Source organism: Sarcophilus harrisii, chromosome 2, assembly GCF_902635505.1.
Source record: "Sarcophilus harrisii chromosome 2, mSarHar1.11, whole genome shotgun sequence".
Classification (NCBI taxonomy): domain Eukaryota; kingdom Metazoa; phylum Chordata; class Mammalia; order Dasyuromorphia; family Dasyuridae; genus Sarcophilus; species Sarcophilus harrisii.
In genome coordinates, this window is record NC_045427.1 from 612,608,134 (window position 1) to 612,635,388 (window position 27,255).

The following is a 27,255-nucleotide window of genomic DNA, read 5'->3' on the forward strand; positions in this document are numbered from 1 at the left end:
TTAGGGGTCAGGGACGTCCTAATTTGGTCCCATAGCACAAGGGGAGGCGGCTTATTCAGCTGGAGGCTTTGTGACAGAGGATGCTCTCAGACCCTTGTGTGTTTGGGACAGTATAAGAGCCCCTGCCCCCGCCTCCGATAGAACCAGTTGGACCTTTACCAGTAGGAGCATAATTGCCCCAGACTGCAGAAAAGCCTTGAAAACTACAGGTTGAGTTTATGACATACTTGCAATGAAGAGTAAGCTGTACATTACAGACACATGAAGCTTAATTTGCAATTTATTTCTGTTGCTCCGGTGTCTGTGGAAATGCACATTTTATGTGGTGTTTATTCAGAACAAAATTGAAAAAAGCAAGTGATGGGCAGTTTGGGGGAGGTCGTCCAAGCTGAAGGGGAGGCAGGAAGAGGGAAGCATGTGGGGTCCTGCCCCATCTCTCCGGCCCGGCCCTGCTGGGGCAGCTGGGGAGGGGGATGCTTGGGGCCCCAGCAGGGCGGGGGGGACTGTTAGTGTCCTGTGTTTGTCTTGGGCCTGGCCCTCACCTGCTGCTCTGCCCTAACTCTCCGGCCTGGATGCCTGTAACTGGGGCTGGGGTGCGGAGGGCGGCGAGGGAAGGGCGAGCCTATTGCTGTGTGGCTCAGGCCGGGATCGCCCCCGGCCCGTGCCCCCATTTTGCTCTGCCTGTCGCTGGAGGCCGGGGTGGGCCTGTGTGGCCTGTTGGCGACCGGGAGGGATGAGGCTGTCTCTGCCATGGCCCAGCTGGCCCTCGGGCCTGAAAGGGGATCCGCCTGGGTGGTGCCAGCAGAAAGTCTCCGCCCCCCTCAAGTTGGCCTGAGCAGCCCCCATGACATTTGTGTCCCTTGCGGCATCTCTGAGAGCTATTTTTCTGCTGAGGACGGGGGGTTGGGGGGGACAAGAGGCTTATGATGTACTCGGACGACAGGCGGGGAAACGGGGGGACAGGGATCCCTGAGACCGTGCTCAGAATTAAGGCTTTGGGGTTGGAGGAGAAGGGGCAGGAGAGAGAGGGGCCCTCTGTGCCAGGGGAGAAGGGGCAGGAGAGAGGGGCCCTCTGTGCCGGAGATGTAACCCCCTTCTCCCTCCTCCTGCTCTGCTGTACCTTATTCGGGTGGGCCGGGCCTGTCTCATGGTGCTGTGAGGGGACTGGGGCAGAATCTGGGCCCGGCCTGGTCCCCCAGCCCCTCTGCCTCCCCCCCCTTTCTGGGGTGCTCTAGAGCAGGTCACCGTCTGGGTGCTGAGGAGGAGTGGGCCAGGCGTGAGCCGCTCTCCCGAAGAGCCACGCTGGATGGTGCTGCGACAGCCCCTCGTGGTGGGGCCCTGGGAGGGGTCGGCCGGGCCTCAGGCCCAGTCCTGAAGCCTGGGAGGGGAGTGGGCGGCCGGACTCTCAGGCCGAGGGGCAGCACGGGAGGGGTTGGCTTGTGTTAGGGTGGGGGTAGGGTGTACCCACCCCTCACCCACTCTCCCCGGGTGCCCTGGCAGACAGGCAGGTGCCGTGCCCGAGGCTCTGGGTGCCAGAGGAGCTGGTGACAGCAGCAGCTTGGCACTTTGCACCTTTTAAAGTACCTCTCGGCAGAGGGCCTTTGCCATCTGCCACCACCAGAGAGACCGGCTTCAAGGCCCGGGGCACCAAGAGCTGCCTTTGGCCAGGGACTCTTCATCTCGCTGGTGCCTCGAGCCTGGCACGTGGCCCCTCGGCCCTTTCCTGGGGCCAGGACTCCCCTGACCTCCCTGCCACCAACCAGAGGCCCCAAGTCCGCTCCCCTCATCCATCCCTGCCTGAAGGCCGGACCACAGTGATGAGGAACCCCTCTGTCCTCCCCAAAAGTCCCTTCTCTCTCCCGCTCCCCCCCGGCCCCCAAATCCCCATCGCCCTGGGCCCCTCCCAACCACGGCCTCTCCCGGTCCCCTTTTCTCCAGGCTCTCCCCTCCCCCGCCGCTTGCTGCTGGCCTGGGAGGAGTTATTTTTAGGGTTGCCTTCCTGGGATGCTTTACTTGGGGCGGGCTGGTTACCGTGAAGGAAACGTTACCCAAGCAGGCAGCAAAGACTCCTGACACCAGAATCCCCTGGCCTAGGAGCCCTGGGCGCTGACCCTGCCCTTCCCCCGAGGGCTGGCACCCTCTAGGGGCAGCCGGCGTGATGTCCTGTCCCCCAGCACAGAGCGCTGCCCAGGCAGGGCCTCCCCCTCCCGGGGGGCAGAACCTCCCCCTCCCGGGGGGCAGCGGAGATTTTCTCCGGCCTGCAGCCAGTCTGAGCTTCTCCGGTAGGACTGCTCCCAGGGAGCCCTTCCTCCCTTCCTGGGGGAAGCCTTTTGGGTCAGAGGCAGGGGTTGGGATCCGGGTGTGACTGAGAGAAAAAGCTCCGATGACTGGGGGGGTCTCCCTGCTCCTGTGCGTTCCACCCCCGTGTGAGGGAAGGAAGCCGGCCCTGGAGTTGGGAAGCCCTGGATCCCATCCCACTTTGGACACTCAGTGGGGGACCGCACACAGACCCTTCGCCCCTCCAGAGCGGCCGGGACTGCGCGTTGTCTCGGTGAGAGGGGGACGCCGGGTGAGGAATTGGGGCCTGGGTCAGAGATCCCTTTTGGCCGTTTCCTGACCGGTGGCTTGGAGCCTGTGGGCCTCAGTTTCCCGACCTGTAGGAGGAGGTGGGGGTGGGGCTCGGCCTGGGACCAACTCTCCTTCCCAGAAGGAAATCAATGCTCCTCCGGCTTTCCGAGGGGGGGTAGGCGTCCATTTGTGGATATGGTTTCCACACTGGGAGTTTTCCCAGCACTGATGAAATCACAGCCCCTTCCCAGCTGCCTGTGCAGCGCACGCCTGGATCCTAAGTGCCGTGGGGAATAGGAAGGGAACAGGACACATTAGGCCATCCTTCATTAGACCGCTGCCAGGCTCTTTGTGCCTCGCAGGAACTGACTCGGGGTGGGGACGATGATGGAGAGGATGTCACGGCCCGGGTGGGGGATGCAGCGCGTGGGAGAGCTGTCGGATTAAGCCTTGTGATTTCCTCTTGCCCGGTGCCCAGGGCCGGGGGCTGCCTACAATCTGCTGGGAAAGCTGGATTAAGACACTGAGCCCCCTCGTTCCTGCCCTAGAGAGCAGCGTGCCGGAGGGGGCTGGGCTCGGGGGGAGGGTGGGTGGTACTCTGGGAGAGAGCCGAGGGAGATTGATGGTTCTGGAAGTGACCTCAGCAGTGGCTGGATCTCATGAATGCTCAGGAGGCCAGCACTGAACCATGGCACGCTGCTTACGCAGCCTCTGGGGGCTGGAAGAGAGACCCTTGCGCCCCCCTCCCAGCCAGAGTGGGGGAGGGTCTCTGGGGGTCACGTAGCAAGAGAAGGGCAAAGCCAGGATTACAACTCAGAGGTGGGCCTGAGGGGCTTGTTGTCCCGCATCGGGGGACTTGGGGCTCTGGAGCTGGCTGCTGAGGGGCCGTTTGGGGGCCCACCTTGTTGTTGCAGAATAATGAGAACTCCTATTTATATAGCTCTTTCAGCTACTATAACTATAACATAAGGTGCTGGAACTAGAACTAGTGTCCGTGTCCCCATTTCATAGAAGGGAAAATTGAGGCTCAGGGGTTCCCCCTGGAATCAGGCAGTGAAAAACCCAGGGTCGCAGCCTCAGAATCGGAGGGGACCTGGGGGGGGGGGGTTACCAAGCCCAGTCCTTCCCATTCTGCAGATCAGGAGGCTCAATCACAAGAAGTTATTTGCCTTGCCCAAGACCCTCTCACTCAGATCCAGAGTGGGTGGATCATAGAAGTCATAGGAGCAGGTGGATGTCTCAGTGGGCAGAGCCAAATGTGGCCCCGGCACTTAGGAGTGATGTGACCTGGACAAGCCCCTTAACCTCAACTGCCTCAGTTGTAAAATGGGGAAGATAACAGCCTCTACCTTCCCTACATTGTGGGGACCAAAGGACGCAGTATCTGTGAAGTGCCTGGTGTACAGCTGGTGCTTAATAAATGCTTGCGCCCTCCTCCTTAGGATCAGAACCAGAACCACCCCCTCGGAAGGCCAAGGTCCCGAGTCCATGATTCCGCCTCGCTGACTGCAGGCGTGGATCCCAGGGCGAGGGTCGTGTCTGGGTGGAGAGCCTCCTTCTCTTCCTGGGCCCTCCCTGTGGGAGCCCCGCGGTCCTGGGCCGGGGTGATGGGGGAAGGGCAGGCACCCCTCCTCCATTTGCCCGGAATCTGGCCCTGGCTCCATGGAGAGAAGGCAGGATTTGCCTCTGGGCCTTCGGGAGGGGGATGTAGGTGCTTGATGTGAGAGAAAGCAGAAGCTGCTGCTGTGGTTCTCGGGTGGGGGCAGAGAGGACAGGGGGCTGCGGTTGGAGCTGGGCTCCAGGGCCAGCGTCGGTCCCTGCCCATGGCAGCAGCAGCAGGCGGCAGGAAGCGGCTTCTGCAGAAGCGGGAAGTGGCTGGGTTTTGAACAGGAAGGGGGTGGAGGGTGGGGACTGGGCTGGGGGGGCGGGGTCCTAGAGCCCGGATTGGGGGGGGGAAGAGGTTGGGACTTTGAGCCCCAGCAGGGCAAACTTGCTCCTCTGAGACGGGCTGGGAAGCCGGCTGGGGTGGGAAGAACCAGAGCACTTACTAACCCTGGGCTGTGAGCCGGGTCCCCAGTGCTGCCCCTGCCCCTGCTGGGGGGTTAGCTGGGGTGGCTCCGGAGGAAGGGCCCCCAGCCCTGGTTCCTGCTGGGGAGGAGCCGCAGAAGCGGCCCTGGGGGGTTGCTGTAGGACAGGAAGTGTGGGGGGCTGGGGGTGGGGGAGGCGGGAGATAACAGTTGGAGCTCAGGAGGGATGGCCCGGCTTTTGCAGGGGAGAGGTGCAAGCAAGCGGTAGTCAGAAACCGCACGGCTTGCTGAGCATCCTTGGGGCGGCCGTGTGCCGTCCAGGGGCTGAGGAAGCATCCTGGCGCACGGGCCGGGCTGGAGGGGATTTCACATCCCGGCCCAGCAGCCCCCTGATACTGGGGCTTCTGCCCACAAGCCCCTGACACAGGGCCCTGGGGTTTTCCCCCAACCAAAATGGGGAGTGAGAAGCCTCAGCCCAGCGGGATGCAGCCAGGGTGGGGGAGCTGCCTCGGCCTGGGCCGGAGTCCTTGCTCTCTCATATGGAGGCCCTGTGGGTCCCTGAGGCTGGGCTTGTGCTCCAGCCCCTGTTTTAGGCCCCTTCCAGCTCCCTTTCTGCGTTCTTGCCTGGGGGTCGCCCCACTGGGAGCGCCCTCCGCCTGTCTGGGTCTCTCTGGGCACAGGGCCTCCCCACCAGAGTGGGAGCGCGCTGAGGGCAGGGGCCGTTTCCTTTCCGTTTCACCCCCCGCCTGATGCTCGTCCCGAGTGCCGACAGAACGCTGGCTGGACCGATTGTATAGCCTTCCCCTCCTCCCAAATCGGGCCTTTGGTCAAGGTTCTGGGCCTTGGAGCGGGACTGTGGGCAGGGCCCAGGCCTTTCTGGGTGGGCCCAGCCCGAGAAGCTGGTGCCCGCCAGGCCAGAGGGCGAGAGAGCGGGGAAGTGGGCCCGGGGGCCGAGGCTGGACCCTGGCCACCCTCCTTCCCCGCCAGGAGAAAGTGGGGACCATCGCTTTCACACTGGGCTTCCTGGGAATGCTTGAGCTCCCTTATTTTTAGTGCAGTGGCTGCCTTGGGTCTGTAACCATTAGCCAGTAAGAGATTTAAGAGTGGAGATAAGCATTAATCTCCCTGGGCCTCCCATGCCATCCTCTTGCCCACTCGGGCTTGGAGGCAGGCCCCAGGAGTCGGCGGGGGCGGGCAGCGAGACCTGCAGCTTCAGGTGCCCATGCCCACAGGCAGGGCCATCCCCAAGGGCCCCCCACTCGCAGCCGGCCACACCGCTAATCCCACTCTGCCCCTGCCCAGGGCTGTGGGAAGGATGCTTGTGCCCAGCCCTCCCTTAGCTGTATCCTAGAAAGCCCAAGTGTGCGTAGGAACCATGCTGAGCCGGGGGCGGGAAGGGCCGATCCAGATGAGCAGCTGGCCTGGATTAGCCAGGCAACAAGGACACTCCTCATCCCTGCCCGCTTCCCCTCCTTTGGGGAGCCCGAGCTGCCTCCTGAGGGTTTATCCCACCCGGCCCCTCACAACTATAGGGCACGCAGAGGTCTCTGCAGCGGGCAGGGGTAAGGTGGCAGAGGGTTTAACACAGCATGAATTCTTGAGAGTTTTTGTTTGTTTGTTTGAAGTTGGGACCTAAAGGCTTTTCCCTAGAGACTCACATAAGTTTTTTGGAAGGGAAGGACTGTTTGGGGTTTTCTCTTTGTACTCCTCCCTCCCCATCCCAGGTTCTTACACATAATGGGTGCTTAATCAATGCTGAATTGAGCATCATGGATGCTGGAGATCAGAGCTGTAAGTAGAAATGTTTCCACCTTTGAGGAAAAACATTTGGACTAAATTAAAGGCTTTTCCCTAGAGACTCATATAAGCTCCTTGGAAGGGAAGGACTGCTTTGGGTTTTCTCTTTGTACTCCTCCCTCCCCATCCCAGGTTCTTACATATAATAAATGCTTAATAAATGCTGAATTGAGCATCATGGATGTTAGATCAGAGATGTAAGTAGAAAAATCTTCACCTTTGGAGAAAAACATTTGGACTAAATTAAAGGCTTTTCCCTAGAGACTCGTATAAGCTCCTTGGAAGGGAAGGACTGCTTTGGGTTTTCTCTTTGTACTCCTTCCTCCCCATCCCAGGTTCTTACATATAATAAGTGCTTAATCAATGCTGAATTGAGCATCATGGATGTTAGATCAGAGCTGTAAGCAGAAATATCTTCACCTTTGGAGAAAAACATTTGGACTAAATTAAAGACTTTTCCCTAGAGACTTACATAAGTTCTTTAGAAGGGAAGGACTGTTTGGGGTTTTCTCTTTGTACTCCTCCCTCCCCATCCTAGGTTCTTACACATAATGGGTGCTTAATAAATGCTAAATTGAGCATCATGGATGTTAGATCAGAGATGTAAGTAGAGATGTTTCCACCTTTGAGGAAAAACATTAAATTAAAGGCTTTTTCCTAGAGATTTGTATAAGTTCTTTGGAAGGGAGGGGCTATTTGGGGTTTTCTCTTTATACCTCTCCCTCCCCATCCTGGCTTCTTGTACATAATAGGTGCTTAATAAATGCTGAATTGAGCATTGTGGATGTTTGAGGTCAGAACTGTAAGCAAAAATGTTTCCATCTTTGGAGAAAACAGTTTGGACGGTGTGTGGGAGGTGGGATTGGGAGGAGGTGGGGAGGAGGTACAAGACTCTGGGTACAGTTTAGTTCCGGTGTCCGAGTGCCATGGGCTGAGGGAGAAGCAGGGCCATAAATCCAGAGTTTGGAAGGGCCTCAGAGGCCTAGTCCAACCCTTTGGCTTTATGGATAAGAAAACAGACCCTGGGAGGCATCCGGAGATGGGGTGGGATTCCACTGTCCCCTCCTTTGTCCCGCAGCAATGACCTTTGGATTCTCAGGACCCCAGCCTTCCCTTCTGGCCTTGCTGCCTTTATTTGGGGCTGTGACCGCAGAGCAAGACCTTGGAAGGAAGGCCTCGGAGGCTCCTTCCAGTACAATCCTGTAACTGTAATTTTATGTGAAGCGAAAGCTCAGAGAGGGGGTTTGAAGCGTGGTCCTCTGGCTCCCAACCTGGACCTTTCCCCCATCCCATGCTTCCTTATGTAGAACTGGAGAGGAAGCAGAGGGTCTAGAACTGACTTATGGGGAGGCGAGGTCCAGCAGAGGTCTGGGGACTTCTATCGGGAGAGGGTGTTTGTCAGCAGCTCCCTTCTTCAGAGAGCAGGAGGCCTCTGGAAGGGCAAGCTGCTCGGAGCACCCGTGGGGGACGGACGGCTGACTGACATCTCCTGGTTTTCTCTTATGATTGCAGATCACCAGAAGTTAGAACGGGAGGCCCGAATATGCCGGCTCTTGAAACACCCAAACATTGGTAAGTGCTTTTGGGTACGCTGGCTGGTTTCTTGCCTGTTTATGGAAAATGGTGGAAGCAGTTCTGTCTTTGGGGCTGTCTGCTCTCTGTTTTGGGGACGTCCTTGCCCCGGCGTCTGGTTTGGCTCTAATGTGTTTAAAAAAAGGACAACAGCCGTCTCATTCCGAGTCATGGGGATGCTCATAATTACAAAGTGCTTCTTAGGTCTGTTGTGAGGAAGGTAGCGTCGGGTTTGGAGTCAAAATCTGCTTTCGGTGCTTGTGCTGCCGTCAATTCGCTGTGTGACCTTGAGAAAATTATTTTCTCTCTCTCAGCCTCAACTTCCTGATCTGTAAAATGGGGAGGTAGGGGTGCCTGACCCTTAAACAGTTGACCACTCTTCTGTCCATGAATCTGTGAGCCTGTGATCCACAGCATTCCTGTAAGGTCGGGGTGAGGGGGTTGAGATGGCCGTTTTCCACCTTTGCGCATATTAGCTCGGTCAGAGAGGAAAATCCAAGGTTATAGGGTTGCAGACTTTAGAACTGGGAGTAATCTCGGTGACCCCTCAGTTAACAGAGGAGAGCACAGGGGCCTGCCCTGAAAGGAGGCCTCTCTGCCCCTGCTGCTCTTCCCACTGCCCCATAGACTCGGGTCTTCGGGCTGCCCCTCCCGAGTCGGGGGCCTGAGCTCCCTGGCCCCGGCCCAGGGCCTGCCATTCCCCCTTCCTCGGTCTGGATTCCCAGGGTTCTCAGCATCCCAGGCAGCAGGACCAATCTGCCAGCGTCCCTCAGCGGGGGCCGCCCCAAGCCCCTCGGACGGGTCAGGATTTTGTTTCTGTACCTGAAAGCGTTTTGTCCCTGCCGCCGTTCCGTGCCCACTCAAGGGGTTTCCATGGTGCCTGGGTTTGTGTTCCCCCAGAGCCAGGAGAGCGAGCTGCCCGGACTCCAAATACAAGGGAAGGAAAGATTGGGAGTATTCTCTCTCCCCCTCCTCCCACTCCCTCCTCCATGGGGGGAACAGGAGTGGATTGTCTGGCGTTCCAAATCCTGCCGAGTTTTGCCTGACACAACCCACTCCAGTTAAATTTTACATTGTTCGGCTGAAGCAGTCTTTGGCAAAATCACTGGCCTTGATTTGCTGCTCCTTGACAAGGGGCCAGAAATTAAGCCAGCTGCCAAGTCTGAGCAGAAACCAGGCCCTTGTCTTGAGGGAGAGCATCTCATGTGCTTGGGCTTCAAAGTCCTCCGGAAGGGAAAGGAATTTTCCGCAGCCATGGCCGGAAGACTCTGGGGCCCCTCCAGGCCCCCCAGAGCTGAGGGCTCTGAGATTCCCACCTTCAGGAGAGTTCCGGGTCTTCCAGTCACCTCTCATTTATCAGTGCTGCAAAGCCCAGTAGTCTGGGGCAGAGATAATAACTAGGTGGCATTTTATCGTGCTTGAGCCCTTGCAAAATAAGTGATTTCTGTCGTGAGAACTCTGTAAGGTCAGCGCTGCAGTGATCGTGAGCCTCTTTTCCAGATGAAGAAACTGAGTCTCAGAGTTATGGAGCGACCTGCCCAGGATCACACACGTTCAGGGCTCGCTGGCTCCAAGTCTAGCCCTCAGTCAGTCAGTCCACAATCATTTACTAAGCATTTTCTGTATGCCAGGCACTGTGCCGTAGGCTATTGTTCAGTTTTATTATTGATAATAATCTTATCTCTCTTTACTGAACTATAAGGAGAAATCCTCTTTTATTCTCCCCCAAATTTTTTTGGCCCATTGCCTTGCTTCTGGGGGGTTGGTAAATATTGCCCTTAGTCACACACAGCTAGAAAGGTGTCCAAGGAGGAATTTAAACTCGGGTCTCTGGAGTCTGAGCCCCTTTTGCCCTGCACCTTGCTGAGGAGAAATGCCCCCAGAAGCTCACGGTGGGAACCCCTTGATCCTGTGAGGGGGGGCCAGCACCCATGGGGATGATCCCAGGCCCACTCCAAGCCACAGGGAGAGGAACGGTTCTGAGGAAACCAGAAATCAAACCACGCAGGGCTTTACAACTCAGAGTCTTCATCTGGAATTACACCCTGCAGCAGATTGGCAGCTGCGACTGCAGGTTGTGCAAAGGTGTGCTCTGTGCCATGAAACCAAACCATTGAGCCGATGGGCCCCGGCGTGCTGAATGTGCTCCAGCGCCTAGGTGGTCTTTGAAGAGCCAACCCCTACCTCTGGAAGGTGCGGCATTGATCAGTCTTGTTTCCCTTTAATGGAAAAGGGGTGAATTCTGGGAATCCGGATCAGAGAATAATACCCACAGGCCCTTAGAAGGAAGAAGAGAGAGGTTGTGGATCTCAATGGCCACCCAGGAGTCCCCGAGCAGGGTGAAAGGCAACCACTCCCAATCTCCTCATGCACCAGTGTTGCTCCTTGAGGGAAGAGAGATGTTTTTTATGGCTAACAAGACTGTGACATGTTGAATTTGGAGGTAGTCATCCTGAGTTCAAATTCTGGTTTTGTTCTTTATTGTTGTGATTTGGAAAAAAATCACTTCATATTCTCAGGGTCTTTCTTGCCTCATTTAGGTGGGTTTTTAATTCCCTTCAAGCTCTTGATCTTGGGCCCCCCCTAATCTTCCCCCCTTCTCCAAATAAAATGAATGAATGATTTCATTGAGAAAGGTGAAGGTTGGTATTTAAATTCCCTTCAAGCTCTTGACCTTAGGCCCATGAACCTTATTTCCTCCCCTTCCCCAAATAAAATGAATGAATGAATGATTTCACTGAGAAAGGTGAAAGTGGGTTTTAAATTCCCTTCAAGCTCTTGACCTTAGGCCCATGAACCTTTTCTTCCCCCCTTCCCCAAATAAAATGAATGAATGAATGATTTCACTGAGAAAGGTGAGAGTGTAAAAGGTGGCGTCTTGCACCTTGCCTGTGATGGGATTTTCACCAAAAAATCAAGGAAAAATAAAGAAGGATGTGGGAAAAAATAGATAGGAAGGGCATGAGGTGAGAACAATCGGAACTTCTAATTTTCACTATATTTCTAACCATTTCTCCCCCACCTTCCCCCTCTAGTTATAGAAATCCGAAATGTGTGACTTGGTTTTACCTTAATTTGGCAGCCCCCTCCTCATGAAAGGAGGGCAGAGAGTGAGTTGCCCCTGTAACTGAGGGCACCAGGAAAGGCCCAGGATGGGAACTGTTCAAGGCTAGAATCTGTGGGCCTGGCGGTGACCCCATTACAAGGCTGCTCCTGGTGCCTTGTGTTGCCGGGAGGGATGTTGGCCTGGGGCTCTGTTCCTATGTGAATAGCTGGGGAAGGGGAGGGCATGAGCCTGAGAATGAGGGCCTGGAAGATGAGGTCTGCCCTTGGTTTCCTGCTTATAAAGGGGCCCCTCTTGGAGATGTGGCGGCAGTGGCCCAGGGAGCCGTGGGGACGTTGCCATGGATTCTGACCTGGCCTGTGGAAGGGGGAAGAGGTGGCTGGGTGCCTTGTATTCATTCCCTCCCCTCCTCGGCCCCCATCCTCCAGGGGCTGTGACCCTCTTGGCTCCGTCCTCCCCCAATTCAGCCATCCCAGAGGACTGGACTGCCCTTTGGTGCTGGCGAGGGAGAGCAGATTGTCAGCAGCTAGTTGTCAACAGCCTTAGAGGCGCTGGTTTCAGCAGGTATATTTGGTGGGAGGGGGTCCGAGAGTCACGCTCCGCTCACTCTCTCTTCCCCAGGTAGAATTGTTTTCCATCCGAGGAGTTGAAACCTGCTGGTTACCAGCTAAACTCCAAGGGATCCCTGGAAAGGAGCAAGCAAGGGAGTTCTGAGGGCCTAGCATGCTGTCTCCATTTGCACCCTGGGCTATTATGAAGGCTCCTCAGCTATCCCCAGAAATGGGGTCACCCCTAGGGAAGCTGGCATCCTTTCTGGGTGGAACATAGCCTTAGAAATGACCTCAGAAGGCAGCTAGACCAACCTCTGACCATTGAGGGGGGAAAGGTACCTTTCCTAGGGTCATACAGGGAGGGTCAGAGGCAGAATTTGAACCCAGATCCTTTGCCTCTTGAGCCAGTACTCTTTGCACTGAGTAACACTGCCTCCCCTTAGATCCTCTGTATGTCTTCCATCCCTCCTCCTCCCGTTACCATTAGCTCAGCTCCCACCTTCTGCAGGAGGTCTGTCCAGATTCTCTCCCCCACCCGTCCCTCCCTTTAGGTTGTTTTCTGTTTATTCCGTATTGATTTCGTTCTGCGGTTGAGGGGATTTTTGTTGTTGGTGCTGGAACCTAAGCGCCTGGTGGGCAGGGACCTTACTTTTCTTTGTGTCCAGCACTTGGGTCAGACTCGAGATCTTCCGGGTTTGGATCTAGACCCAGCAGGGAACTCCAGAGCCAGCCAGTCCCACCCCTCCCCTTTCTAAGCTGGCAAACCAAGGCCGAGGGAATGGGAACTGGATGTGCCCAAGGTCACCCCCAAGTCGTAACCCTCAGAAGCAAGATTTGAATCCAGGTCCCCAGGACTTGGCTCTCCTGAGCCGCCTCCCACAACTAAGAGAGAAGCTCAATTTCATCCTCAGGAGTTCAGTGTTCCTTCCTACCCTCTCTGCCCTTACCCCTGGGCCCGTTAGGCTCCAGAGGAGTGTGGCAAGAAATTAAAGTGCAGCCGGAGGAAAAGGAAGTGCCCGATCCTGCACTGGCTGCAGCGGTGCCCGGGACGAAGCTCTCCCTGCTCAGAACTCTGAGGCGGGGGCTCCCCTGCCCCCCCCCCCAGCCAAGGTGGGCGAGCCCCGGTGGCTGGGAGGACGGGGAGCCCAGCGGGCGGCATCCCCACCTTTTGTTCTGACAGAGGTTTGTTAGCAGGGATGGGGACGCCTTCCAGGAGAGCCGTGAGCAGGAGCGTCCCACTCTGGGCTGGGGCTCTGTCAGTCCATGAGCCCACGCAGTGGGGGACGAGTTTGGCAACATCAGGCAGGGCCATTTGGGATTTGGCCAGCCTCGAAGGATCTTTTTTTTGCTTTCTTTTTTCTTTAACAGTTTAAAGAAAAATAGTTATGTTTATTGCTGAAATACTACGAACACCCCCCTAGGATGCTGGAATCCTGGTGTCTGAGACTGCCCATGACAGAACGGGGAACACGGGGGATGACTCCCCACCTCAGTCAGAGAGAGAGCCCAGGGGCGTGGGGAGAGGAGCAGCAGCCCCAGCAGTGGCCAGCGGTTGGCTTGCAAAACCAGGGAGTCTAAAGTCCTTGCTTTAAATGGGACGAGAGTGGGGGAGGCAACCTGTTTTTGCTTCACCTCCTTTCTGTTTGCTGCACAATGCCTGACAGCCGCTGTTGTTCAGTCGTGTCCAGCGCTTCGTGGCCCCATTTGGGGTTTTCTTGGCAAAGATGCCGGAGCCATTTTCCTTCTCCAAGCACGTAGTAGGTGCTTAATCTTCTTCATTTGGTATTTGTGTGTCATGGACACCTTGGGCCCCGTCTCAGAATAATGTTTTTCGAGGTATAAAATACAAGATTACAAAGGAACTAATTATATTGAAATATAGTTATCAGTCTATTTTTTTTTAAAGTTCATGAATCTTAGGTTAAAAAGTCTCTACCCTAGAAAGATTATTGGCAACTGAGATGCAGTAAAAAAAAGTAATAATACCTAATATTGAGCTAACATTTATGTAGCACCTATTAGGTGCTAAGTGCTTTACAATGACTATCATTTCTTTGATCTTAGCAACAACCCTGGAAGATAGGTGCTATTATTATGTCCGTTTTATAGATGAGGAAACTGAGGCAAACAGCTTAAGGGACTTGTCCAGGGTCACACAGCTAAAGTAGCAAAAACTAGCATTTAAATAGTGCTTACTGTGTGCCAGACACTGTGTTAAGCACTTTACAGTGGTTTCATTTGATTGGAAGTGGATTTCTTATTATCCCTATTTTAGGAATTGAGGAAACTGAGGCAGAAATTAAGTGACTTCCTCAGGATCACACAGCCAGGGAGTGTCTGAGACTGAATTTGAGCTTGGGTCTCTTCCTTTCCCCAGTCCCTGCCCTTGAAAGGCAGTGGATTGATCAGTCTTGTTTGTCTTTTAATGGGAAAGGGGTGAACTCGGGTCCTCCCGTCTCCAGGCCCGACGCTCTGTCTACTGGACCAAAAAAGGCATTTGTACTGAGGTTCAAATGCTAACTGCTATTTACTGCCCACATAATCTTGGGCAAGTTTTATCAACTCTCTGGGTGTCGTTTCCTCATCCATAAAATGAGGATCTTAGCTTGAGGTTCCCCCCAGCTCTGAATCAGAGGTCCCGGGGAGGGCCCTTGGGTTGGCCCTTGGGCTCCTCCCGGGCCCTGGCCCTCTGGCCCAGGCAGGGGTGGGGACTGCCCACGGGTGTCTGGGCATCTCTGCAGGTTCCCAGGCTGGCCCTGGCGGGCTGTGTGCAGAGCTGAAGGGAGGGGGTCCCAGGCTCTCGGCTGTGGGTGAGTGGGATCCCAAAGTGAGGGGGAGGAGTAGGAGGCGCCTTTCTGCAGTAATCCCCTGAGCCTGCCCAACTACAGCGGTCCCTGCCGGCCTGTCAGCTCCCTGTCCTGCCACTGTTAGTCACCGTTCTAACGAAGCTGGTCATTAGCTTCTGGGACAGATGATTTCCAGGGGATTATTTGTATTACACACTTTAATGCTTTTTAATAGCAAATTTTTAATTAAATGGGAAAGGCCTTTTGGAAGCAGGGAGAGCAGCTGCCACAGCCACACTTAGCAGAAGGCACGAATTTGGAGGAACCACTGAATAGTGTGCCTCCTGCTTGGAAGGGCTGGGAGAAGGGCTGGGGGGGAGGAGGCGTGACAGGGGGTTGTGAGATCTGGAGTTGGGGACACCTGAATCGGAACTGCTCCTCATTTATCTGCCGCTGGCTGGGTGACCCTGAGGAAATCACGCAGCGGTCCTCCGCCTCAGTTTCCTCATCTCTAAAACGGGGATAATAATAGCACCGACTTTACCGGGATTGTTGTGAGCATCGGAAGAGATAATATGTGTAAAGTGCTTCCTAAACCTCAAGGCCCCCTATCAGTGTTAGCTAATAGTAATAATTAGCTGTTAATTTACTATAGGTGGTACAGCAAGGGTATCTGTCCTCTGACACTCATCAGCTGTGTGATTGTGGGCGGATCATTTAACCTCTTGTCTGCCTTGGTTGCCTCATCTGTAAAATGGGATTATTGATGATACCCACCTCCCAGAGCTGTATGAAATAAAGTGATATTTGTCGAGCACTTTTCGAACCTTAAAGTGTTACATCAGCACTACTGCTGTTGCTCTTGTTCGAGGTCACGAGGGAAGCAAAATATGAGGGTTATACATCCAACTGGCTAGAACACCTTCTTCTTTCTCTGCTGACCTTGAAAGGGGTAGCTTTCAATTAAGAATGGAGGCAAGGCAGACTTAGCCCCGGGCTATCTTTGAGACGAGCAGGATATTATTGCCTGTCCCTTAGGATGAATGGTGCCTGCCATCCGTCCCCCTCCAGGAGGAAGAGAGAAAATGAGGTGGATGAGCAGTAGTTCCTCGGGCACACCCTAGGCATTTAATAAATGCCGGCTGATTTTTGAGCTTTGGGCACGATTTGTAATTTTGGGTTAAGTCAGAGGGGTGAGCAAGATCCCCAGTGTAGCCTCAATAATGTTTGACCTTGATCAAGTTATTCAGTCATTTCTGAAATGGGGGTGATACCTGTTCTTTCCCATTCTCTTCCCTCCCAGGGATCTCCTGATAAAAAACACAGGCAAGAGCTTTGGCAAGTAGCCTCTTGTAAAAATATGCAGCAGTCAGTATTGGGGCTCTCGCTAGTCCTGGGTCCGCAGCTTTCGTCAGAGTGGCTCCTCTGGATTTTATACCCCTGGCCAAGAACTTTCCTGGTTAAGTTTCGGAGCTGTTGAGCAATCCCCTTTGCCTTCCAGAGCCAGGGAGGGATACCCTGTGGGGCTCAGGACAAAGCCTGCTTCCTTCCTGGAGAGGAAAGTTCAGGAGGAGAAGGAGCCCAAAGGAGAGGATCCATCTTTGGTCCAAGAGGGGAGGGGCACCCAGGGAGTTTAACCCAAGAGCTTACTTAGGTGACGCTTCCATCAGAATGATGATCGGGGCTTGGCAGCCTACCCAGAGGTGGCTTTGTGGGCATGAGGCTGAAGAGAGACTAGCTTGGTTCTTGGCCCAGGAGATGTGGGGGGCGGGGAGAGGAAAGGGATCCTCTGCTCCTCCGCTTCATCTTTACACTTTGTCTATCTTTTTTGGACATCTTGCCCTGTTGCCTTAGCTATCTGCTGCTGCTCAAGGGCTGCCCTGGCTCTTTTTTCAGATGCCCAATGATGTGTATGATTGTCCTTTGCCCCAAGTAATCTGGATTTTTTCCCACTTCTCATCCACCTTCCCATAATTCTTCTCCCTTTCCCGTGTTATTATCTCCATTCATTTCTCCTGATGCTAGTTACCATTTTGGTTTTCCCTTTCATAAGCTCACTCCCATGGTGTTCTTGCCCAGTTCTTAGCTACATTTTGCCATTTCCCTCTCTGCTTTTCTGCTAATATTCAAGAGCAAACATTTACTTTAGGGCATGTCGTGGACAAGGACACTGAACTAGTTTCTGGAAATCCAGAGATTAAGATGTGACATTGTCTCTCTCCTCAAGGAGCCTGCGGACCACGGGGAGGATGAGACATGTACACTAATATCCATGAGACGAGTTACAATGAGTTACAATGGGAATAGATCCCTCTTGTTCTGTATTTGTATCTCAAATCACAGCATGAAAAACTGAAGGAGGGACGGATCCTTTCTAGCAGAAGGATGGGGGTGGAGACAGGGAAGTCAGGAAAGACTTCTTGAGGGAGGTGATGGCACCAGAATTAAAGAGGGAAGATTTCATCACACACAAATATGGAGGAAGTGCATTCTAAGGATTAGGGGGAGGGAGGGACCTAGAAATGCATGGATAGAGAAAAAGGAAAGATTGAGGTTCCAGAAGAGTAAGTAAACCAGTTGGACTGGAGCATGGACTGTGAAATAAGGTGGAGGAAGTATGGGGCATTTGGAGTCAGTGGGGAGGGCCTTGAATCCCAGGCTGAGGAGATTATATTTGGGGGGGAGAATATTTTGTTTTTTGTCTTTTTAGAACAAATAAATAACTCATCCTTCCATATTATGAAGTCTCCTTTTGGAAGAATTCCAAAGGGGAAAGGCTAAAGGCAGAGAATTTAGTTTATTATAACACTCCCCAGCCTGGGCAAGAGAAGTGAACCATGCACAAGTATAAAAAAACGAAAGGGATGGAAGAGATAAAGTCACAGATTGGCTGTGAGAAGCAAGAAGGGGAGAATTGCAGCTTTCAAGGCTCGGTTACTGGGAGAATGGCATTGACGTTCATAGAAGGGGGGGGTGGTTTGGAGCACAGGAGCAGGTTGGGTGGGGAAATAGTTTTGACAGATTGTAAACTCCCCGAGGGCAGAGACTTTATGTCCCCAGCTTAGCACCTAGCACACAGTAGTGACTTAATAATTGCTCGTTGTTGGATTGAGTCTGAACACAGGGAGTTCGAGATGCTGGCAGGCAGCTAAAAATTCAGGACTGGGCTCAGCAGAGTGGTCAGGATGTAGGTTTGATTGTCTTCTGCAGTAGAGTTTTGGGAACAGGTAAGATATGATCCCCAGAAGCAAGAAAGGAGAAGAGAACCATTTTTCCTCTCCATCTCTTTTTTTTAACTTATTGGTACTTTTTTTTTTTTTTTTAATGTCATCAGATTTTCTCCTCCTCCCTCCCAAGTTCTCCCAGAGGCTTCTCTTACTCTATGAGTGGACTTCCCTCTTTCTTCTTCCCTGTCTGTCCAAACCTTCCATCTCTTGGCTTTGCCTCCGCGTTCTAGCTTGTTCTGCAGACCCTTTGTTGTAGTGGATTGCGCGTCTCTCCTTCCCCTTGGAGCCCAGCATGGGTGAGCTCTGTAAGAGGTGAGATCTTATTATCTCCTATCACTTGTACAGCTCCTTTGATGGAGAGCCAAGATGGAGGGAAGCAAGGACACGGGCAAGGAGCGGGAAGAGAGAGCAAGCGCGTCTCCCCCGAAAGACTCTCTGAGTCTCCTTTCTCGCTAACCCTCTCTCACTGTCTCTTTTACAGTGCGCCTCCATGACAGTATTTCTGAAGAAGGTTTCCACTACCTCGTCTTTGACCTGTAAGTGCCCCTTTGCTTGGCAGTGCCAATACCCCCATCAGAAGCATTTGGGCGGTCCCCTCCACTCCACTCCTTTCCCTCCTTAAGATAAAGGCTTGGAACTCGTGACTCCACAAGATGATGGGAAAGTGGTCTCCCTAAAGGGCCCCCCCTTTTTTTGCCCAAGAAACAGAAGGGACTAGCATAACAATAGTGTCTAGAGAAAGCCGAGTCAGGATGTCCTGGGTTCAGATGCCGCCTCTGACGCGTAATGAATTTGTGACCCTGGGCAAATCGTGGAATTTTTTAAGTGCTTCCAAGCAGCTCTCCAAAACTATATGTTGCAGAGAAGGTGTTGACCTACATTGGTAGAGGGACTTTCCCTCCCAAGAGTTCCCTATGCCATTATAATCACAGATTTATTTACAAAAGTAAATAAATAGATGGAGATAGATAAATTTGTAGCTCTTTTTGCATTCCCCGCTCCCTGTTTTTTGGGGGGAGAAAGGGTTTACAAAGATCTTTTACACCTTTAATTCTCCAAAGGAGATGAGGCTTTGGGGCTAGCCAGGAGGACCGCTTCTGCGACATTTTAGCTGTTTAACCTCTCGGCGCCCCAAGCAGGTCTCCCAAGATTCAGACTCGTGTAGCCAGTGGCAGTGATCAGTACTGGTAGATGGAGTTCCCCACACAGTTGAAAGCTGTGGCTGCCACCCCCTGCTAAAAACTCTAGAAGGAAGCAAATTGCCCTTTCTTAGTCCTGGCTGCAGGTGGCTCCTATGTTGTACTCCTTGGGAAGGCCTTCTCGGTTTTCCTGGAAACTTTCTTACCCCTTTTTTCACTGGGGAATTTTGTCACTCTGGATTTATTCACGGGTTTCTCCAGCCACGGGTGTTATTTTGGGAGACAGGCCAGGTGCTTCCCCTCGGGTGCCCATCTTGTTTCCTTCCGGCCCTCCTGAACGGTGTGAAGGTCACAGAAATGTGACTGAAGTGAAGGTAATCAATGAGCAAGGTGATTAAGCCCCCTCTGTGCCAGGGCCTGTGCTGAGTCCTAGGTAGTTCAGTCTCCTGACTCTCCAAGAGTGGAATGAGGCCATCTGTAAAGGAACAGAGCTGGCAGAGATAACCAGCCTGGATGGTCTGGGGTCTGCTGGAAGCAGGTGTGCCCAAGTGGATTGATTCCTCCTGCCCATCCCGGGATTTGGGACCGCCATGTCTGGCCCCTCTAACTCCGTCTCGCTCCCTCTCATTGGGTTGCAGCGTTACCGGCGGGGAGCTGTTTGAAGACATTGTAGCCAGAGAGTACTACAGTGAAGCCGATGCCAGGTGAGCAGCAGTTAATAAAGATGCAGCTTTTTTCCTGCAGCATTTAGCAAACTCCCTGTGGCTCGGGCTCTTTGAGTTTGGAGCTCAGCAGATTTTGCTGTCACTCTTGGTGGCCCAGGTGATAAAGTTAGGGGCCAGCTTTGAGATCAGGAGGAGTCAAGTTCAAATTCAGCCCACCTCTAACATGTTATATGATCACGGGCAGCTTCTGAGTACCCCAGATAACTTGCTGAGACTTAAAAGTTCCGAAGAAGTGGCCAGTCGCTTTCCATGCTACTGCTGTATATACCCTGATGAAATCTCAGGTCTGTATCAAATGGGAAAAATAAATGGTTCTTTGTCACAAAAGAAGGGTCATCAGTTCTGTGGCAGGAGTGCAAAATTAACTTGAAGCTTGCCCAACCAGATTTTAGTCCCATTTTCCTAGAAATGCCCTCTTCCAATGTGCGTCCTGTGTAGATCTGCCATTCTAAGACTATGTTAGTGAGCTATTAAATCCTTGCTAAGTTCAAAGCACTGTGGGAGGCAGGATGTCGAACAAAGAGATAAGTAAGATAAGATCCATGTCCTCAAGGAGCCATTCTTTGCCTGTTTGCCACATGAGCATTCTGTTCCTAAAGCACACCGTCTGACTGGGATACTCCTGCTTAAGAATCTTCAATGGCTCCCTATTGCCTGTAGGAAAGATGCAGACTGCTTTGGTATTTAAAGCCCTTCCAAGTCTGGCTCTAGCTTATCTTTCTAGGCTTTCTAGTTTTTTTGCCAAACTGGCTTTTTTGTTGTTCCTTGTGTACATCATTGCATCTCCCATCTCTCATTCTGTCCGCCCGCACCTCCCTATGCCTTTTGACTTCTATCCTTAAAATCCAGAGCTTCAAAATGTGTCTCAAGTGTTACCTCTACGTGAGACCTTTTCTGACTGCTCCCCACACTTTCTCAAAAAAGTTAGTTGTGGAAATATGTTCAGTATGATTGTATATACGTAATCTATATCAGATTGATTGCCGCCTTGGGAAGGGAGGAGGGAGAAAAATGGAAATTGAAATATTATAAAAGTAAATGATGAAAACTAAGAAACAATTTTCTAAATTTAAATTTTTAATTTTATTTGTGTTTATATTTTATTATGTATTATATTTATATATATATTTATATTTATTATATAAATATATATATTATATATAATATATATAATTATATATTATATATTTATATTTATATTATATTTATATTTATTATATATATATTTATATAATACATATGATTTATATAGTTTATATAATATATATGCTTTATATATATTTATATAATATGTTTTATATATTTTTAATTAAAAATCAAAAAAAAGGAAAAAACCAAGAAAATTAATTAATAAATTAGTAGGCCTTTATAAAGCACACAGTGTGAGCCAAACACTGTGCTAAATGTCAGAAATACAAATAGATGCACAAGAGCAGCTTACAGTCTAATGAAGATTAAGATGAACTAGGATAAATCTTTTATTTATGGTGTCCATGTTCTAATACCCATCCCTCCCCAATGAACTGCAAGTCTATTTTGTTTTTATCTTCATTTTTATCCCTAGGACCTTAGCACAGTGCCTTGCACATAGTAGGTCCTTAATAAATGTTTTCATTGCATGAATATTGAATGAATGAATTGGCCTAAGAGTGTGTCTCTGAGACTTCTGGTCTGCTGATGTTTTCTGACCACTGTGGCCAGCTGCCAAATCCTCATCTTGCCCTCTGGAGCGAGGTCTCATCTCCCTAGTAGCTTCTTGATAAAGGGCTTTTCTTCTTCCTGGAGATAGCTCTGGTATCCAGGTGTTCAAATCTTGTTGTGTCCAGCCTCCTTGTCTGGACTCTTCCCTTCCTCGGTTCCCATCCCAGCACTTCCCAGTTTGGTATGATTGTGTTCTTCCCACAGCCTGGCTCTGCCTCTGGCTTATTTGGATCTTGGGAGCGCTCTGGTCATTTCTTGAGGAGATAAAGAGTTTCTTGAGGCCCATGGAACCATTTCAGATGCTTAAGCCACAAGAAAGAATCTCAAATGGCAAGATAAATTCTAGTGCCAGTGGGGATGGCCTGGGACCCCGGGGGGAGGGGGGCTGAGAGAAGGGAGGAGAGCGATAGCCCTGGAAGCCTCTGGGGTGGGGGGGGGGGGGGGGGGGGGGGGGGGAGTGCCGAGGGGGGAGTGTGGGGGGATGACGGTGCCAGTGGGCTTGGCCTGGCTCAGCTGGGACACTTCACACTTTTGCCATTTTTGGCCAGAAGGCTCTCTGCCGGCCCAGCTCTGTTCTAATTATACATTTTTGTGGAGAGAGCAGGGAGTAGCCTCCTTGTCTGGCCCCGCAGCCTGTTCTGTGTGTTGTAGGTTTCTGCAGAGCCTCTTGCCTCTGGTGGGAGTCCCAGTGGGGGTTTTTGATGTGAGAAACTGGAAGTCAAGTTTGCCCAGGGGAGAGGACCCACATCAGAGACTCCCTGTCCCAGCCCAGGTGCCAACAAGCCTGTCCCGGGCTTGGGACGCCACCCCCTTGTGCTCCGGGCACTCCCTGGCCAGTCGTGGGAACGTGTAGTCTGGTGGGTGGGACGGGATGCCTAAAATTCCGCGATTCAGAGTACCACTTGAAGTCTGAAACGCAGGTGGAGCAAATCAGGGTGATTGAGAGCCGATTGTGCTAGATAAAGAGAATGAAATCACTGAGTGTCGATTGAGCCCTGAGCTGGTTTTTTTCCCCTAAACAAAAACATCCCTGGGGCTTTTCCTTCCCGGCCCCTCAGTTGGGTTCCGTTTGCACGTCTCATCGGGTATTTGTGTTACAGCTCATCATGCTCCACATGGCTCACATTTAGGGCCCGTCAAGCTCTTTGCATGTCTCAATCACTCTTGCTAGCGAGCCTGTAAAGTGGGTGCTATTCTTACCATCCTTTTAAAGATGAGGAAATTGAAGCTCGCAGTGATTAAGTGATTTGCCCAGAATCCCAAGGCTACGCCAGTGTTTGAGGCCGAATTTGAGTCTTCCTCCCTCCCGAGCCTGTCATGCAGTCAGTCTACCATGCTACGCTGCTGGTAGAAAATGGAATAACACTGGTTAATAGTTCTTATTAGCGATGATCTTATCTCTCCCACTGATCTAAGCAGGGGCCGTTTGCCACAGCACCTGGCACCCTGCCTTCCTTCTAGTAGGTGCTCAGATGTTTTCTCATTCATTCTTGCCAGCAATTCCTAAAATTATTGCAGACCGCCCCCCTCCCAAAGAGCTTTTATTTGCGTGAGTTGTAGCTATTGATATTTAAACTGTGTTAGAAATGAAAACAACTTCATATTATTATGAAAATAGTTTTTAATCTCCCGGTCTCCTTAGTCCTGGGCTGTACTTTGAGAACTGCTGATTCATTCGGTACTGCCACAGAGCAGACAGACACCCAGAATGCTCAAGCAGGAAGGAATACCGGGGAGCTTGGGCCGGGGCTCGGGCTTGGGGAGGACTTTTTGTCCCATTAGCACTTTGTCTCACACACGCACAGAGTGCAGTGGCTTCTTAGGCAGCCAGAGGCAAGTTGGAGGGGAGAGAGGTGACTGGGCTCTTGTGCTCCCCAGGATCTGGCCATGGATGCTGCCGTTTCCCAGGGTCTCTGAGATGGGGTCACGAGCTTTGGGGGAGGACAGGGATCTGTCTACTCCGGGGCTTGGAGTGACTGCGGTCTAACCTCGCGTCCTTCTTTCTTTCCCATTTGTTTTCTCAGCCACTGTATTCATCAGATCCTAGAGAGCGTCAACCACATCCACCAGCATGACATCGTGCATCGTGACCTCAAGGTACTGACTCCGTGCCTGCTGTAGCCGTACCTTGTGGCATCCGGGCGCCATCTGGTGTCGAGCCCTGGGAGCGCTCGGGTGGCTGGGAGATGGATGCGGGACGCAGGATGCCCTTTGATTGGGTTGCAGAGTTCACTCTCCTCTGCTCCCCCTGTAGGTCATGTGAAGAGCAGATCTGGGGGCGGCCCTGAGGGCCGAGTCGTTACAAACTTCTCTCTCCTTCCTCTTCAGCCCGAGAACCTTCTGCTGGCGAGTAAATGCAAGGGTGCTGCTGTCAAACTGGCTGACTTTGGACTGGCCATTGAGGTGCAGGGAGATCAGCAGGCTTGGTTCGGTAAGGGGGTGGGCCCTCCTTCGTGGGATCCCTTTTCCCTTTTCCCTCTCTGCCCATCTGGCAGAACAGGAGCTGAAAAGCCAGTATTTCTTACCTCCCCAGGGCACCCAGTCTGCCTGTGTCCAGAGCCTTACAGTTCTGTCTTCCTTCCACTTTGGGGAGACAATATTCCCCAAAGAACACTGGGGAGATGCGCAGGAAATTCCGGGTGCCCCAGTCCTTGATTCTGAGTGGTACTCGAGGCCCTTCTTGTCTTACTGGCTCCATCCAGAAGCTGAGTCTTTCTCTGTCTCTGATGGAAATTCAGAAAAAGTCCCAGGCCTGGGCGGCAGGAGAAACTTGGGAAATGAGCGCCCCATGTATGTGGTTTGGGAGGCAGACACGTGTGGACCAGTGCCTTTTTCCCCCAACACAGGCTTTGCTGGAACACCAGGGTATCTGTCCCCTGAAGTCTTGAGGAAAGATCCCTATGGAAAACCTGTGGATATCTGGGCCTGTGGTAAGCCCCTTTAACACACTCAGCTGTGAGTATGAGCAGCCTTAGTTTCCAGGAGCATTGAAAAGGGGGGAGTGAATGGGGGCCAGTTAGTAACATTTGAATGGAGGAAGCTCACTCAAATGTCCAGGGGAGACCAATCCATCATAACTCTCTAACTCTCTAACCAAGTGAACAGAGAAGGTTCACTTGCCGTATTGGATTGGATTCTTTCCTCTAACAAGACCTGGGAGTTGGTTCTATTGAATACAAATTGCATAAATGCTAAATGCAAGAATAAACGTCTCTCTGCCGGCTGGGCCGGTTGTCTCAGTTCCCCACTTCCTGCACCCCTCAAAAAAAGATGAATTAAGGAGCACAGCCTTAAGGTGGTAATGAGAAATTTCCTTGCATAGCCTTGGGTTGCAGATTTTCCCCTTCTTCCCCCTCCCCCATAAATCCAATGTATGTTATACATGTTAAACTATATGTTTTAAATCTGAGGGGTTCTAACCTCGGCTTGGCTGCCAGTTTGCTGAGGGACTGTAGCCTGGATCACCCCCCGCCTGGGTCTTGGGGTGGCAGCCAGCCCTAGTTCCGTTTGTGCTCTGTATCTTCCCCCAGGTGTGATCTTGTACATACTTCTGGTGGGATACCCTCCCTTCTGGGATGAGGATCAGCACAAACTGTATCAGCAGATCAAAGCTGGAGCCTATGACGTAAGCACGTGCTGAGAGGAGGTGGGCCTGAGGGAAGGAAAAAGGGGCCGGGGAGCAGCTCCCGGCAGGCGCTGAGACCGCTCCTGCTCCCGTGTCCGGTCTGTGGGCTACCTGCGGAGGGCCAGATGGGGCCCTCTGCTCCCCCAGCCTCTGCCCGAGGCCACAGCCCCAGAGCCTGAATGAGGAAGGAAAGAATCCCTGGCACCTTCTCTCTGTCACTTCCTTCCCTCATTCACGTGGCTTTCTTTCCTTCCCGGGTCTGGAGTCTTTGGCCATTGGTTTCTGGAGGCACTGGAACACATAGTACTTAGTGTCCGATTCTCTCTGTGCTGCCCCCGTGGACCGGACCCCACGGGGGGAGGGGGGGAACTTGAGGCAGGGAGGAGAAGCCCCCCTCCAGCTCGGGCACATTGCTCATGTTTTCCCATCTCTCCTTCCCTAGTTTCCATCGCCAGAGTGGGACACTGTGACTCCCGAAGCCAAGAATTTAATCAACCAGATGCTGACGATAAACCCTGCCAAGCGTATCACAGCTGACCAAGCACTGAAGCACCCGTGGGTCTGCGTAAGTGTCTTATTGCGGGGAGAATTAAGGCCTTTCTAGACCACAATAGGTTTGAAAAAGATCGGGGGGGTTTAGCGGACCATGAACTCAACAAAAAATATCAACAAAAGGTATTATGTCACCACCCCAAGGCAGGAGTGCATCTGGGACTGACTGAGATGGGTTACAGCAGGTGGGGTATTTGAGAAGGTGAAGATTCTCTTATTTTATGAAGCAAGTGATCAGACTGTGTCACAAAAAACGGCCCAGAGATAAGAATTGAGGTGGGGAGTGAATAAGCATTTATTAAGCACCTGTGCACCAGCTATTGTGCTGAGTTTGGCTTTACAAATATTATTTCATTTGATTCTCATAATAATAACCCTTAGAGATTGGTGCTGTTATTATTCCCATTTTATTGATGAGGAAACTGAGGCAATTAAAGATTAAATAACTAACTTTCCTGGTTATATCTGAGGCTAGATTTGAACTCCCAGCCCTTACAGTGAGAACTAGGTGATTATCTGTTGAAAATGTTGTGGGAGTAATTCTTGGTCATGTACAGGTTGGGGTACGTGACTTCTGGGGTCCTTTCCAACTTTGTGAGGTTTTTTTTTTCTCTCTAGAATGGTCTCTCCACTGCATGTCCTGTCCCACTGTGGTTTAGTTGTTTTATTGATCTGTAATTCTTCTTCAGTCTTAAAAATTCAGAGTAGCTTGTGATGAGGAGGTTTCTGCAGCACCTGATCTAAATTCTCATGCTCTTTGTTTGTTCTGGGAGGGAGATCTTGCTTTTTTAGAACTCAGCTTCCCCCTCTAAAAAAAGGGGGGCAGCAAAAATAATAGATGTCGGACAGCTCTCTCACATCCTGTTTACTCTTACTTTGTTCACAATTAGAGCAAGCTTTTGGTTACATAGTTTCTAAACTTGGCAAGTTAGAAGAGAAAACATGCTGTTACAGGCAGCATTGATTAAATGCCTACTGTGCACTTGGCACTGGAGACAGAACAGAGTGAAATCTTTGCTCTCAAGGAGTTTATGTCCAACTTGGGGCGAGAACATTTGTTTTTACAGATAAGTAAATGAGAGACATTTTGAGCAGAGAGAATGTAACTTCAACTAGGGGAATAAAGGTGAATTTCTTTTGCTTTTTTTTTTTTTTTTTGAGGCAGTCAGGATTAAGTGATTTGCCCGGTCGTAACTTAATATGTTTCTGGGGCCAGATTTGAACTTGGGATTTCCTGACTCCAGGTGCTCTGGCCACTGAGCCCCCCCAGCTGCTGCCCACTCTCTGCAAGAGTTGGAACTTCTATTGAGCCATGAAGGAAGCTAAAGGTGTCAAGATGTGGAGGGGAGGAAGGCAGGCCTCCCAGGAATGGGATACAAAGGCAGGAGGAGATGGGGTGGCAAGTTCAGGAAATAGCAAGTGAGCCCCACTTGACCGGAACGTAGAAGATGTGGATGGCAGGGATGAATGTGCAGTCAAACTGGAAAGGAGAGCTTTAAGTCTAAGGCATAGCACTTTCAGTTTGTCTTAGAGACGATAGGGAACTATTGAAGATTCTTGAGCAGAGAAGTGACCTGAGTTTTAGGGAAGATAATTTTTGGTAGCTAGATGGAGGCTGGATGGAGCATGGAGACCCTTAGAAGAGTATTATTCTCATTCAGGCCGGAGATGATGAGGTTCCTCCATGATAGTGGTAGCCATGTTGAGTGAATGCTGGAGATGCTGGCGTGGCAGAATCAGTATGATGTGAGGGCTGAGGAAAATGGAAGCGCTGGATCCACTTCCAAAGCTGTGAAACTGAGGAAGTAAAAGAAGCCGTCACTTATGGCCCATGTCAACTTGGACAAATCAATTACCTTTTGCAGCCTCAGTTTCCCTATCTGTAAAATGAAAGGGTTGGACTAAAAGATCCCCCCTCGCT

The 27,255-nt window shown here is 51.8% G+C and overlaps 1 protein-coding gene across 44 annotated transcripts in view; it reads left to right on the forward strand.

Moving 5' to 3' along the window:
• Nucleotides 1–27,255, forward strand: part of CAMK2G (calcium/calmodulin dependent protein kinase II gamma) — a 58,888-nt gene that overhangs the window by 5,880 nt on the left and 25,753 nt on the right. For all 44 annotated transcript variants that reach the window (XM_031956440.1, XM_031956441.1, XM_031956445.1 and 41 more), the window contains exons 3-10: nt 7,905–7,964; nt 18,074–18,128; nt 19,370–19,435; nt 23,182–23,254; nt 23,486–23,588; nt 24,004–24,087; nt 24,688–24,782; nt 25,225–25,347. In XM_031956440.1, coding sequence (XP_031812300.1) covers nt 7,905–7,964; nt 18,074–18,128; nt 19,370–19,435; nt 23,182–23,254; nt 23,486–23,588; nt 24,004–24,087; nt 24,688–24,782; nt 25,225–25,347 — 659 coding nt within the window. The remainder of the gene's footprint in view (nt 1–7,904; nt 7,965–18,073; nt 18,129–19,369; nt 19,436–23,181; nt 23,255–23,485; nt 23,589–24,003; nt 24,088–24,687; nt 24,783–25,224; nt 25,348–27,255) is intronic.